We start from the raw sequence: 13,463 nt of genomic DNA, 5'->3' as shown, positions 1-13,463 counted from the left end.
ATCACAGCGAAAACTGGTTCTTGGTCAATGTTCATCAAACTTGATGAGTAGTTAATATTGAAGGAAAATGCTATTTTACATGACCAGTCCTTTAGCGAACTTATGCTTCAGGAATTCTGGTTGGTATGAATTGGATACTATGAAAAACGATAAGCATTGGGCTCGATGCAGGTCCAGGAGTCAAGGATCCGCCTTCATAGATTCTTATGATCAAGACCCTCTTTAGATGCGCTTATTCTTATTCGTTCATAGTAACGCTCTTAATCCCCGCCGAGTCTTCGACCTGTACCTCGACCACTCCAAGGATTCTGGATCGAGGATGTCCAGCCTCGGGACGAGGACTGGGAAGATTGCTGCGGTGCCTGGGAGGCATTGAAGGCTGTACCATACCCACGAGACCCAAGGTTGGGGGTGTGACGAGCGAAAAACCGCCGCACCGCAACTGGCGTGGTGATATAGTTTCGCCCGCCACCGAAAGTTGGATAGATGCGAGTTAGGAAGTCATAGAGATGAGCGGCCACAATACCGGTGAGCTCAAGCATGACTCCAGACGTTCCACTCATGACCAAGGAGACGAGAAGCATCGCCCATGGCAGGAACTCCATACGCATCTTGACGAACCATAACATGGTTTGCTTGCCGCGATTCTCTTGGGCGTAGGTGTAAATGAAAGCCATAGTCAATGCTACATGGTAAGAAAAATCTAGTTTAGTCTTTGCCTTTCTCTCGCAAGGTCAATTGCAGAATAGCTCACCCGAAATAAAGACTGGCATTTCAAGAACGAAGCCTGCGGTAAGCTTTATGCAAAGTTAGCAAGCTGAAAATCGATGATTTACTAGAAAATGACATGGGAATTGGAAGAGATGGAGACTGATGAAACATAATAATAGTATTTGGGAATGAATGATAATAGATGTATGTAGAATGTAGGATGCCCGAACCACCGGCATGAATTAAGAATCATGACGGCTATTGTAGACAAGCCACCATTCCCACACCTCATGCAGCACCAGGATTTTGCGAATTATAAAGTGCTGCACAGGATGCAGGGGTAATCTTCCTCACGTTCAGGAACCGCTTCAGCTAGTTTGTATGGCTGGGCGGGCAGATAAGGCGAGGTGTTTGGCTTGGAAATGCAGAAAGCAAAGAAGAAAAGAACAAGACTCTACTGTGTATGAAACCCAGGTCAAACAAGTCACTTACCATAATTGAAGTTGCTACAAAGATGAGGTAGATGAAGAAATCTCCAGGCTGACTCATGCGAGAAGAGCTGGATTCCAGCTGACTGCCATAGTGATACACTGCAGGCAGGTTAGCAAGGGCTAAGAACAGCCAATGCAGTAGCGAAGCTTCATACTGAAATAGAGATCAAAGAAGAAACTGAGCTTTGGACCTGTTAGTAGAAACGGAGTGACAAATCGCCAGATCTCAGGAAACAACTTGAATATGCGGCCCGGCCAGAAGACAACATAATATCCACTAAGCACGCCGCCATGAACTAGGACGGACTGAACCAGAGTCAAAGCTGTGATTGTTCTGAGGACTTGTCAGTCAAACAGTCCCCATCTTGGCTGAGTCAAATTGCAGCGTACCGAGACACCGGAGGTGCTGCCCAGAAGGCCGCCTGGACTTGGTCCATGGTCAGCTAGCTGAAAGAGATGAACAACGAAAACTAAACTGTCAGAAGACTCGCTTGCATCGCATTGGATGAAAATGCAGCTGGGTGAGTGATCAATGACAATGAAGATGAAAGGGAAAGAGGAAATGAAGAGGTTGAAGGGGGAAGAGGCCTTTTAAAAAAGCGTGTGCAAAACTCCGGGTGTGGTTTATCCGAGATCCGAATGCTTGGCATTGCGTCTATAGCATTCCATACTAGTTAAGGTCATAGACTACAAAGCCCCCAACAAGCTTCACTTTTAGCACTGGATATTCGAGATAATAGGATAAGAAGATAGGTCCTCTGCATTTAATGAACTGAAGTTACCAGGGAAATAAGATTATAGAAAATAAAAAAATGTATTTGAACTGATTCCTGAGGCCCGAGCTCACGGGAAATATATTATATGCGAGAATGTTTCAAAGCTTACCCTTGTCGCAAATGTACAATGCCAAGATCAAAGTTACCTGTCTTACAGTTTAAACTTGTGCCTATGAACCTGAAAAACGTAAGAGTCTCTAATGAATCCTAACCCACAGAGTATATTCTTTTCCACTTGAGATGACCAGCTCCAAAACCCTGATGAACCTACAGTTTGGCTTGTTTGTTTATCCGGTCCACACCGCCCGTGCGAGATCGGACCGATTGGCGATTTGGATTCAATATTGCGGGCGACATCAAGCTAGTAGCTCTGGGAAGCAAGGAGATTCAAGAGCGGGAAAATTAATGCTCTCTTAAAAACAAGCCTCCCCACCCGGAAAATAAGTCTCCTCATACCAACCTGCCCCAATGGATCGTTTAAGGGTAGTTTTTCTTGGCCCACTGGCATCCTTCTCACACCAGGTATGAATAATAATAAAATTGGTTACCCCACATGTGACAGAAACTTGAATCTGTGTCAAACGTACCACCGCTCTCTGAACCCTGATAACTAATTCTTGTTCATAGGCTGCATCTGAGTCGTTTGGTAAAAAGGCTGCCGATCTGTTGCCTCATGTCTCCTTCGCAGACGCCTTTGCAGCAGTACAAAGTCAAGAGGCCGATTACGCTGTGATTCCGTGCGAAAACTCGACCAATGGCTCGGTTGTTCAGACTCTTGACCTTCTTGCGGATCGGAATGATCTATACAAAGATGTCAAGGTGTGCGGCGAGTACTATCTAACCGTGCATCACTGTCTATTGGTACACAAGGGCTCATATCCATCTGGTTGGTCCGGTTATGATGGGTCAATCACAAAACTATACACACACCCGCAAGCCTGGGGCCAGTGTGAAGTTGTGCTATCGAAATATTTCAAGGGTGTCGAGAGACAAGATGTCTCATCTACATCTAAAGGCGCAGAGATTGTCTCTAAAGAGCCGACTGAGAAAAGCGCTGCTATTGCCAGTCGTTTCGCCGCAGAGTATCACGGCGTCGACGTGTTGAAGGAGAACATCGAGGATCGAGCGGATAACACAACTCGATTCCTCATCTTGAGAAATGTTCTTGCCAAACGTACCGCTCAATATGATCTTGAGCAGCCGGAGGCGCCTACATCGCAAGAAAAGCCCGTGCATGAAGATACACACAAGACATTGGTCTCGTTTTCGATAGATCATTCCTTGCCGGGTGCATTGGCGAATGCCCTTTTGATCTTCAAGAAGCATGGGCTGAATCTTACAAGTATAAACACAAGACCGAGTTTGAAGCGGGCTTGGCAATATATCTTTTTTGTGGAGTGTGGTCGAACACCATCAGATGAGAACAAGGATGCGGTTGTCAAGGCACTGACAGATCTCCGAGTTGTCACCGAGTATTGCCGGGATCTTGGAACTTGGAAAGATCAGTTGGGTACCAGTACGTTATAGACTGCATTGTTTCATGTTTGGGATCGATTTATGAATTAGGATATGCACGTGGTGCCAATAATGATAGCATATTGTTAAGACTTTTCGGGTGAACTTGGCAACAAGTTCAAAAATCAAAATCTATCAAGACTTTTATCTCGTCTACATAACCATCGGATATAGTGCCTCTCCATTTTATGTATTTCGATTCATTTTTCAGACTATAGCGAGTGCAGGGAAAGTAAAAGAGCAATATTCAAAATGAACCATTCTGGAACAACCGCGACGAGCAGGGCCCTGAAGAGAAACAAGGCCTCGACTCGCCTACGCACAGTAGAAACAGGCGGCAATTGGGAGACTGACGGTTGCAGAGAATCGCATCCAACCTTTAAAATTGCAATTTACGGCTTAAATTCATCTCAATCACTGAGGTAACCTCAGCGTGTTTGTTAGAGCTTGGATGACCCTGTTAGAAGATTAGATCCCAGAATTTGTTGGAGGAAAGTGAAGGGGATGTTGAAAGAAACGACATACCTCTGGGCAGCTTCATGAAGTTTGGAACGGGCGTGTCGAAGATATCCTTTACGGATGTCTGGATTCCAGTTTCGGAGCCACTTTCATGATCCACGGGGCGAGCCGTCAGAACACTCACCGAGGGAGCTTCTGGCCATTCATCCTCGCTCTCTGCGAGGGCGCTCAGCCGTCAATCTATGAAAGAGAAATGTTAGTAATTGAACCAGAACGACGACTAGAATAAATTAATCACATACCATCGTAGAACTCATCGTCGTCGCTGTAGTCGGCAAGTTGCTCGAAGTTGACATTGTATCGGAGAATGGCTCCGATTCCACCAAAGCCCTTCACGAACTGGTTTCCTTCACCAGATCGGTCGGACACGAACTCCAGAGTGGCACCGAAGTCCTTATAGGACTCGGCAAGCCACTCAATGAAGGTGGTGGACTCGATAACCTCCATCTCGGTTCCACTCTCCTTGTCCATGAACATCTCCCGGTTGTTGGCTTCTTGAGCCTTGGTGGCATTGACAATAACCTCCTCTCCAGTAGAGGCCTTCAGCTGGTAGCGAGTAACATCCAAGTTCTCGTAGACGATCAGAATCTCGGCAGCACCAAGCTCCATGGCCTTCAGGGTGTCCTCGACACCGTAGCAAACCTTGCCGGTGTCTTGACTGATCTCCTCGAAGTACTTGCCAATAAGCTTCTTCTCTTGGATGAACTTGACGTTGCTCAGAGTCTCAGCGGCAAGCTCAATAGCTTGGTTGAAACCATTCTCACCACCATATGAAACGTCGACGATCTTGATAACCTTAGCCTGGAGACGACCATCGAATAGATCGGACTGGTTCAGATCGTTCTTGAAATCGGCAGAACCAGCCAAAACAAGACCAGCTACGTTGACCTTATCGTTGGTGATATAGTTCTGAACAGCCAATTCAGCAATCTTACGCACGTAGTTGTGACGCTTTTCCTCACGTAGACGGGCGAAACGCAGCGCGGATTGACCACCACGACCCTGGGAACAAAATAATTAGTGACCTGATTATGTAAAATGGAAATTTGGAAATATTCCGCTACTCGGTTGAAAACTTACGTGCTTCTTGGGTAGATCAACGGAGAGACGCTGCAGGATTTCACGAGTGTTACCACTCAGGGTACCGAAGAGCGCACCGTTACCATCCATGATAATGAAACCGAACTTCTGATCCGACTCCAGCAACTCACTCAAAGCCTCTGTGTGGAATTTGTTGTCACAAAGGTACAGAGAGGTATTGATGGGCTTGAAGGGCTCGAAGTCAATGTTAATCTTTCGCTCCTTTCCTTCCTGGGTGATAATTTCACCACAGTACACCACAAGACCATTTGGAGGGACCTTGTTATACAACTTCAGACGCTGCTGGGTGGAGGTAATGGCAGAGAGGACGGAGAGACGGTTGACTCGAGACTTGATGTTGGAGGCAGTACCCTGGATTGTATTTTATCAGCATGGTGGGGGTCACTGAAAGAGACTAAGGGAACTCACATATTCTTCAGCCAACATCTTTGCCGCTCGAGAAATCTGGTCCTTGGGCGCTTTATAAAGCATTAGCGCATTGTTGCTGAAATCTGTATTTTGACCGCAGAAAAGAAAAGTTGACAGGTATCAGGCGGGAAAGCATACGAATGATGAGCGAAATCATGGAAGTTCCATTTCCGCGGGCAGATTCCAGACGCTTGACCAATTTCTTAACCTTCCATATCTCAATGTTCTTCTCCACATCGGTTTCTTGCTGGTTGGAGCTCATTTTGGGTAAGGCGAGGGTGGACTACCACCAAAGGGAAAACTGGTCGGCCTTCCTGTCGACGCCTGTCGGGCTCAAAATGGGGCCGAAGGAACAAAGATTTGGGTTCCTTAACGTGATTTCAGGCCTGTAAAAACGATTTCAATTAGGACCTTGTCAATGACTGCCTCCGAATAAGAAGACTTCAGTGCAAAAAGGGAGGGGGGGGTTTGAAGACACGGACCTTGCTGGTTGACGTAGAGTCCGACAGCAAATTTCCTCAGGCACCGTGGAGGGGTTCGGTGGGCTGAGGTAAGCCAGTTTTTGGGCCAGGGCACGCGGGTGACGTTGTACCGGGTACTTGTCGGTGAAGTGGGATCCGGGGCAGTCTTGGTGGTATTCAGTACATACGCGCGCCACGGGAATTTCATTTTATTTAAATTTTTTAATTTTCTTAATTTTTTTTATAAAGAAACCGCAAGTCTAAAAATACAATGAATGAATTCATGGATATCATAGTTCATTGGATAATGAGCAGTGCCTTTCTCCTCTCTTGTTAGTCTATGGAGTTCGGCGTAGTCCATACTAGCCACGACCATTATCTATGGCTGTATGTACTGTAATGTACGTAATAAGATCTTTGCATGATGATCTCCTCCATACTGCGCCACCTGAAACTATCCTGGTCTGGTTGTCCTACCTATGCCCGAAATCGGCCTATATACCACCTAACACTGCATATATACAAAAAATTAAAGAAGGCCACATACTATGCAAGGATTTCTTTACGATTGATATATGAGTTGGATACATTGTTGGCTTTGTAAATACCCGTGGACATAGATATCTTTCCTAGTCTTTCCGATCCTCTTTGTTTGCGTTGTCTGCCCGCTCTGTATCCCACGTCCAATATACCCCGATCGCTATAAGCACTCCCATGACTCCCTCGAAAGGTGCCATTTTGCGCCACTCTCCACCACTCCGGTGAAACACAAAGGCCCCTAGCAATCTTCCGGGTACTGTCACAAGCATCATGGGGATATTGTTCTGGTATGCCGCAATGGTTTGACAGGCCCCCAAGGCTATGGATGTTAAGCTGATAAATAATAAATTAGTTCTCTTTTCAAATAGAGTAAGTATTGTAGGCCCTGAAGTACCTGATTGCCTGGATTGTTCCAGTGTCTATTCCTTGAAAAGGGGAGTTCGCAAGACTGGCGATCGCATTCGGCCGGAGTAGTGTATAGATCCCACTAGCCAGTAGTGGGACTGCCTGGATACCAAAAATGTATTGAGATAGGCGAATACTCCGCAAACCAGAGGATCCGGGGTTAGGAGTGGAACTTGGAGACATGGATTATGATGGGATTGAAATTAGACTTAGGTTCCAAGGTTGACTTGAGGTTGAAGTTCGTCTGACAGATATCTTACCCCATAAGCTAGCCTACATAGTACATATGTACACTTGTGGGTACCCCGGATGCTTTTTTATTTATTCTGCCAGTCCGGAAATATTGCAGTCTATTCTAGGTTTCACGGCAATTCATAAGTCATAGTTTCTTATCTATGTTCAAATCCGTAAGGAATCAATTATTCCTGTTTCGGTTTAACTCGGCGTCGTCTTATCAGGGCATTTACTTATCAAGGCTTGCCAACCCCACACCCGAGCTTGCTAGCTTCGTCTGCGCAATTCCGATCACCAACCCGCGCCTTATCTCTGCTCTTATAACATCTGGACAGAGATACAGAAATTCCTTTCAGTTATTCTCCGGCCTCCTGACTTCGAGATATTGGAGAAATCCCCCTGATTTCACCTCAAACTGCTGCGGAATCTTTGCGGGCTTAACTGGCGAAAGAAATGTCTTCCCGGGTCGCCGAAGACCAACAAGAACCCGGAACAACTCCAAGCCCCTCGAATTTCGCTGCGTCAAGCTCGTATGAACCTCCACGCTGGACCCAAGGAAGTCCAATCGTCGAGATAGAAGGACAGCAACGACAAAGGTAGCCTCCTTCGTCAAAGTCGAACATCAAGCTTGCGTTTCCCACAGAGCTGTGTACTGATACAGCTTCTCTAGATCGTCCTCTTTCTCCCGATTTCGACAAGCAGGTGGTCCGAATAGCATTGATAACTTTGCTCGCTCATGGCAAAGAGCAGCTGGTTTCCCCGAAGTGATACCGCGTCGTTCTTCGTTTGTTTCAGTTGACTCCGACGATGACTTCGATATCGCAACGGGTGGAGGATATGCCAGTAGAGTCTCACGCCACAGATCAGACGGCGAGGAGGACGAGGAAGACGACGAGCAGGATTATATTACACATACAAACGCGAGTCCTAGGAGAGCCCTCCCAACTACGGGGCTTCTTGCCTCCTCCCCAGAGAGAAGTTTTGCTGCTTCGTACGGGTCAATATCATCTCGAGTGAGTGAGTCCACCCGGCGGAATGCTATTCAGTTCCACCGAGAGCAACAGGCCCGGGCGGAAGCTTTAGGACATCCCGATCGAGAACCTCTGCTCCTCAAGCATGTCGAGAATGAAGACGGAACGTACGAAGATGTTATAGTCGGTCAATCTACCGTGCCGCAGACTATCTTCAATTCGGTCAATGTGCTAATCGGAGTTGGGCTACTTAGTCTTCCACTTGCTATGAAGCATTCCGGGTGGTTGATCGGTCTTCTGTTTCTTATCTACTCGGCTTTTTGCACAGCTTATACTGCCAGAATACTGGCTAAATGCCTTGACGCGGATCGGAGTATTGTCACATATGCCGATCTCGCATATATTAGCTTCGGACATCAGGCTCGTCTAGTGACGAGTTTTCTCTTTTGTTTGGAATTACTAGGAGCGTGTGTGGCGCTCGTGGTGCTATTTGCTGATAGTTTATATGCGTTGATTCCTGGCCTAAGCATTTTCCAATGGAAAATAGTGTGTGGAGTGGTTTTGATTCCGTTGAATTTCCTGCCTCTGCGATTACTCAGTGTAACCAGCATTTTGGGCATTATATCATGCACATCTAGTAAGTACTTACCAGACCAAGAAGTCATTTTCGTGAGCAAGAACAGAATTTAACCCCTTCTATAGTCGTTATTCTTATATGCGTTGATGGCTTGATCAAACCTGACTCCCCAGGCTCCCTCCAACAGCCCGCGAATACATATCTCTTTCCCCAAAATTGGGCTACAGTCCCTTTGAGCTTTGGTTTAATTATGGGTAAGAGCGAATTCATACGAGAGATGCATTATGGCAGAGAGCTGACTTGACTTTACAGCACCCTGGGGTGGTCATGGAGTCTTTCCTAATATTTATCGCGACATGAGACATCCTAAGAAATATGCGAAGAGTCTGTGGGTCACATATTTATTTACAGTATGTAAAAGCGATTATCTAAACAAGATGCAAAACCCCGGGAAAGAATCTAACAAGACTTCCATAGTTTTCTCTCGATTCGTCCATGGCAGTCATCGGTTGGCTTATGTTTGGTGATATCGTTCGCGACGAGGTCACAGCCAATATTCTCAGCTTAGATGAATATCCACAGCTCGTGTCCGTTGCCATCATCGTCTTCATCTCCATAATCCCGTTAACAAAGGTGCCACTGAAGTGAGTTGAGTTTCCAATGCCCGCTCGCCCTGCGCCAAATTACTGACAGAAACTTAGTGCCCGACCATTAGTAGCCACCTTCGAAGTGCTTTGCGGGGTTGGACCAAATGCACAGTCTTCACGCGGAGAGGGAACTCTAGCATTCATTCGAGTATTAATTCGAGTTTTGACGGTGATTTCGATTGTCGTTCTTGCCGTGATATTCCCGGCATTCGACAGAATCATGGCCTTCCTCGGGTCATTCCTGTGCTTCACCATTTGCATCATTTTGCCTCTGGCGTTTTATCTGAAAATATTCGGGAAGGAGATAAGCCGAAATGAGCGCATCCTGGACTGGATTCTGCTCATTAGCTCAACAATCCTGGCGGCGGTGGGAACAGTTTGGGCATTCTTGCCTCAAGACATGATTTCGGCCAAATGATAAATCGTTGTGTTGTGCAGCAATTGGTTTGGTTTGGCAGAAGATCATGTTCAGCTGTCGCCCATGATGATGGCGAAGTTATTTCTCTTGTGGCCAGGGTGGAGCATTTCCTTCTTGAAAGTCTGGGGGGAAGAGGCACCCGTATAGTTCCATAATTGATAGATCAGCTTCGAAGTCCGCCTGCTCTGTACGAGATGGAAGCCCAAACTGGCCAAGATGGCGAGAAGTCTTTCTTCTGTAAGATAGCGTGAATTATCCACGCAGGCCACTGGAAGGACAAGAAAGAGAGTTGGAGGAAGGGAGATGGGACAGTTGGAAGTCAGGAATTGTACACAGCGTTTGAGCATATCGCCGCGGCCCACGGGATCCGGTACATAGTTAAGCACCAATGAGAGACTGATGATATGAAATCTTTCTTCCTCTGTAGAAGGCAATGGGCGTTCCATGAAATCTTGTTTCAGGATACCTGGTTCTTGAGAGTTTAGGTCGATGCGAGACACCTCTAAGGAAGGTGTTCTAGAGCAAACATTCTTCGTACTTAAAGCCCCAACTTCAAGTACTCGCAGTTTAGGAAGAGTTGTTTCCCATTGATTGAGCTCGGGTTTGATCCAGTCTACGAGAGTTTTGCTAGAATCGCCACCTCTTTCTCCTGACTGGCCTATCTTGCTAGCAATTTGATAGCTCTCCAAGCCACCATTGGCTTCTATTTGGGCATTAATACTGCTCACCAGAGCATCATCTCCTGCATTCTCTGCCTGGCTTCGCGCCTTCATAAGCTGGTGATGAGAGCGAATAAGAGTTCTGGTAGCCTTGGCTGATAATGTTGCATGCTTGGATTTGACTGTTGGCGGCCGAGTACTAGAAAGGAGACCCGGGCGCTTAGACCGACGCTTGGGAGGCATGGTTTTCTCAGAATTGATATGTGCTGGTGGGGATCAACAAGTTTTCAAAATTCCCGAATTGGCGACGGTGACATGATCATCAAAATATCATCAGAAGTGGAGATTTCTGTCTATCTCCAATGCCCTTTTGATAATCAAAAAATAAAATAATAAAATAAAATCGGATGCGGAGTGTGACTAAGCACAGGATCAGTCAGCAATCACCTGACCCACAGAGTGGTAGGGTTTTCGCTTAGCGAAGCCACTTTGAATTGTTCGACTCTCGACACTGCGACAATCATCACGACAGCGGAGACGACAGCCATGGCCCCTACCACCAAGCAAGGTATGTTATACAGCCTGCGGTTTATGATATGAACATACCAAACAGCGATTTTGCGACGAAACTGTGTGTCGGAGGGATTGTGTGGCATCAATGACAATATTTCAATATTGTATCGAAAAAGTTTCCCGGGAAGAAAAAAAAGAGGCTACAGGGAAGAGCTGGGATTATAAGAGACTATTGGGATTCAACATCGATTATCAACACCTGCGATCACGTCCGAAGCAAATTTTCCTCGTCTTGTTCTTCCTGAAATTGTTATTTGGGAGCCACACAATCTTTCTCCGACTGCAACCCACTTCGCAATATCGAAACCGCACACACACACAAGAGAATCATGTTCGGTAGACTAACAGTTTTTTATAGCTAACGCTGCTGCCAAGGCAGTCGTGAAGGGTTCTTCCGTACGTTTTCTGAAATCCATGAACTGAAAAAAAGACACTACATTCGAATGCAATGGTATACTAATTATTCTGGGGAAATTTAGCTTCACAAGTCCCGCAAGGTTCGCACCTCGACCACCTTCCACCGCCCCAAGACCCTCCAGCTCTCGCGGTCTCCCAAGTACCCCCGTGTGTCGATTCCCCACCAGCCCGTCCTCGACGCCCACAAGATCGTTCTCTACCCTCTGAACACTGAGAGCGCCATGAAGAAGATCGAGGAGAACAACACCCTCGTCTTCATTGTTGATGTCAAGGCCAACAAGCGCCAGATCAAGGGTGCTCTTAAGAAGCTGTACGACGTTGACACCGTCAAGGTCAACACCCTGGTCCGGTAAGTTATCAATCTTTGGCCCCGGACTTGAAAATACCAAGTTCCTATGTCGCGGCAAAACCAGCAATCACTAATACATTTATAGCCCCGACGGTTCCAAGAAGGCTTTCGCCCGTTTGACTCCTGATGTCGATGCTCTTGACATCGCCGCCACCAAGCTGGCTATTGTCTAAGGGAAGAAAAGAAATGGGATTTCTTTGGGTTTGGGCGAACTTTGTTTTCACCGCGGTGATTCTCTATACCAGCCAGTTTCCTTGGCTGTGTGTGCAGCAACGAGGGCTGAATGATTAAAAAAGAAACTTTTCTGATACGATCACCTATGACTTGTATGGATTCTTATGCATTCTAACTACCTTCCCTCGGTAGTCTGTAGCTTTTCTTGCCGCTTTGTATGGCTCAAGACGTAGTATCATGCCTTGCTTGACTTGTGTCTACTACAGCATGTAAAACTTGATAGGCTCGACCGTGAACTATACGACCGTGAACTATGGGCACGAAAATAATGCACATTATAATACTTTGTTTGATTTTAATAGGTTCTTACACGAGGCGCATTGCTATTGACAGATGTCAGAGTACAGCAGACTTGACTTCTCATTTACTATTGAGACTATGTTCTAGCATACATACGCGTCTATGCCAAGTACCTCATCTATCCAACACAACTAACCCGGCCATTCCTATCTTGAAATAAGCCAAAAGAAAGCACAAGATCCATGTAATAAAAGAAGAAGAAAAAAGAAACATAACTATACACAGGAACTCATTCATTTTAACTCTAGTATACAGGCGACTCATACCGCAGCGCATCTCAACCTAACTCAAGTAAGTCCCGGTATGCACATGCACCGTCACGACAGAATCGGAACAATGAAAACATATCCACAGCAGAAACACAAATCCACTATTCCAACATGGATTAAGTACATGGGCCACTGCTAGAAGCGGAGATAGTTGTAGTGGATTGAATTAGATCCAAAGCACGAGATGTAGGAGGAATGGCGAAAGCGGATGAAGCGATGGAAGGGGATCGGGAATTATGTCGTTTAGCATGGCATAGCTTAGTGACCACGCATGTTCTCGAGTTGCTTTAGGATACCCATTTGAGTGTCCATCCAGCGGTCAACGCAGTTAGCTGCGCAGGCCTCTTCGTTGCGGTCGAGAGTCTTGGAGGTGATTCTGCCGGTGACGCACTTCTTCCAGCAAACGTCGTTAAGCTGGTGAACCACTATTGTTGAAAGTATGAATTAGTCTCATCGAATTGAACCAATTCATTAAGTATGTCGTATGAAATCAATTGTCTCGTTGATCTGGTATCGGGTCCGATCGAGTGCTGCAACTTACTCTGCTGGATGTTGGACTTCTGCGCCTCATTGGCTAGGATCTGATTGAGCTCCTTCTTATCGGCATCGTTGAGCTTAGAGAGCTCCAGCTGAGTCTGAGGGTCCATTTCGAAGACTAAAGTTGAGAACAAAGTATATGATAGGTGGAAGGTAAGAGGAGCCGAGAACCGTATATTGTATATGATGAATAGAAAGCTGAAGTGCAGCAACGCAAAATCGAAGGCGGTGACAGTCGGCACAAAAATGACGATTCATGCGGCGTTGACAATGTCGATTACTCTTACCTATTCCTCTCCCCAGCTTTCTTCCTTGTTCCCTTTCTTTTCGTCTTCTGCTCAAAGGATCGCG

At 46.3% G+C, this 13,463-nt stretch overlaps 8 protein-coding genes across 8 annotated transcripts; 3 read left to right on the top strand and 5 right to left on the bottom strand.

Moving 5' to 3' along the window:
- Positions 1-260: 260 nt before the first annotated feature.
- N7478_011367 (uncharacterized protein) lies at positions 261-677 on the bottom strand (the record flags this gene model as incomplete). Its single annotated transcript, XM_056927581.1, has 1 exon — positions 261-677. The coding sequence occupies one exon, from the start codon at positions 675-677 to the stop codon at positions 261-263; it is 417 nt and encodes a 138-aa protein (XP_056774629.1).
- A 1,769-nt stretch (positions 678-2,446) lies between these two features.
- On the top strand, positions 2,447-3,505 carry N7478_011366 (prephenate dehydratase PHA2; the record flags this gene model as incomplete). Its single annotated transcript, XM_056927580.1, has 2 exons — positions 2,447-2,500; positions 2,606-3,505. 2 exons carry the CDS (start codon positions 2,447-2,449, stop codon positions 3,503-3,505), a joined length of 954 nt encoding a protein of 317 aa, XP_056774628.1.
- Positions 3,506-3,933: 428 nt separating this feature from the next.
- Positions 3,934-5,783, bottom strand: N7478_011365 (translation termination factor eRF1; the record flags this gene model as incomplete). The annotated part of the gene is made up of 6 exons (XM_056927579.1): positions 3,934-3,950; positions 4,019-4,179; positions 4,251-5,014; positions 5,093-5,464; positions 5,522-5,571; positions 5,660-5,783. The coding sequence occupies 6 exons, from the start codon at positions 5,781-5,783 to the stop codon at positions 3,934-3,936; spliced, it is 1,488 nt and encodes a 495-aa protein (XP_056774627.1).
- Positions 5,784-6,611: 828 nt separating this feature from the next.
- Positions 6,612-7,110, bottom strand: N7478_011364 (uncharacterized protein; the record flags this gene model as incomplete). The annotated part of the gene is made up of 2 exons (XM_056927578.1): positions 6,612-6,855; positions 6,917-7,110. The coding sequence occupies 2 exons, from the start codon at positions 7,108-7,110 to the stop codon at positions 6,612-6,614; spliced, it is 438 nt and encodes a 145-aa protein (XP_056774626.1).
- A 504-nt stretch (positions 7,111-7,614) lies between these two features.
- On the top strand, positions 7,615-9,774 carry N7478_011363 (putative transporter; the record flags this gene model as incomplete). The annotated part of the gene is made up of 6 exons (XM_056927577.1): positions 7,615-7,691; positions 7,832-8,769; positions 8,835-8,963; positions 9,022-9,119; positions 9,187-9,353; positions 9,411-9,774. 6 exons carry the CDS (start codon positions 7,615-7,617, stop codon positions 9,772-9,774), a joined length of 1,773 nt encoding a protein of 590 aa, XP_056774625.1.
- Positions 9,775-9,824: 50 nt separating this feature from the next.
- On the bottom strand, positions 9,825-10,676 carry N7478_011362 (25S rRNA (adenine2142-N1)-methyltransferase; the record flags this gene model as incomplete). Its single annotated transcript, XM_056927576.1, has 1 exon — positions 9,825-10,676. One exon carries the CDS (start codon positions 10,674-10,676, stop codon positions 9,825-9,827), a length of 852 nt encoding a protein of 283 aa, XP_056774624.1.
- Positions 10,677-10,979: 303 nt separating this feature from the next.
- N7478_011361 (60S ribosomal protein uL23) lies at positions 10,980-11,945 on the top strand (the record flags this gene model as incomplete). The annotated part of the gene is made up of 4 exons (XM_056927575.1): positions 10,980-11,001; positions 11,365-11,402; positions 11,486-11,772; positions 11,858-11,945. The coding sequence occupies 4 exons, from the start codon at positions 10,980-10,982 to the stop codon at positions 11,943-11,945; spliced, it is 435 nt and encodes a 144-aa protein (XP_056774623.1).
- An 888-nt stretch (positions 11,946-12,833) lies between these two features.
- On the bottom strand, positions 12,834-13,222 carry N7478_011360 (Tim10/DDP family zinc finger protein; the record flags this gene model as incomplete). Its single annotated transcript, XM_056927574.1, has 2 exons — positions 12,834-13,000; positions 13,117-13,222. The coding sequence occupies 2 exons, from the start codon at positions 13,220-13,222 to the stop codon at positions 12,834-12,836; spliced, it is 273 nt and encodes a 90-aa protein (XP_056774622.1).
- Between the last annotated feature and the right edge of the window lie 241 nt (positions 13,223-13,463).

This window comes from Penicillium angulare (genome assembly GCF_028827245.1).
Source record: "Penicillium angulare strain IBT 27051 chromosome Unknown utg000008l_segment0_segment0, whole genome shotgun sequence".
In the NCBI taxonomy this organism is placed as follows: domain Eukaryota; kingdom Fungi; phylum Ascomycota; class Eurotiomycetes; order Eurotiales; family Aspergillaceae; genus Penicillium; species Penicillium angulare.
Note: the sequence above shows the minus strand (reverse complement) of the source record. Positions and strands in the feature narration are given on the sequence as shown.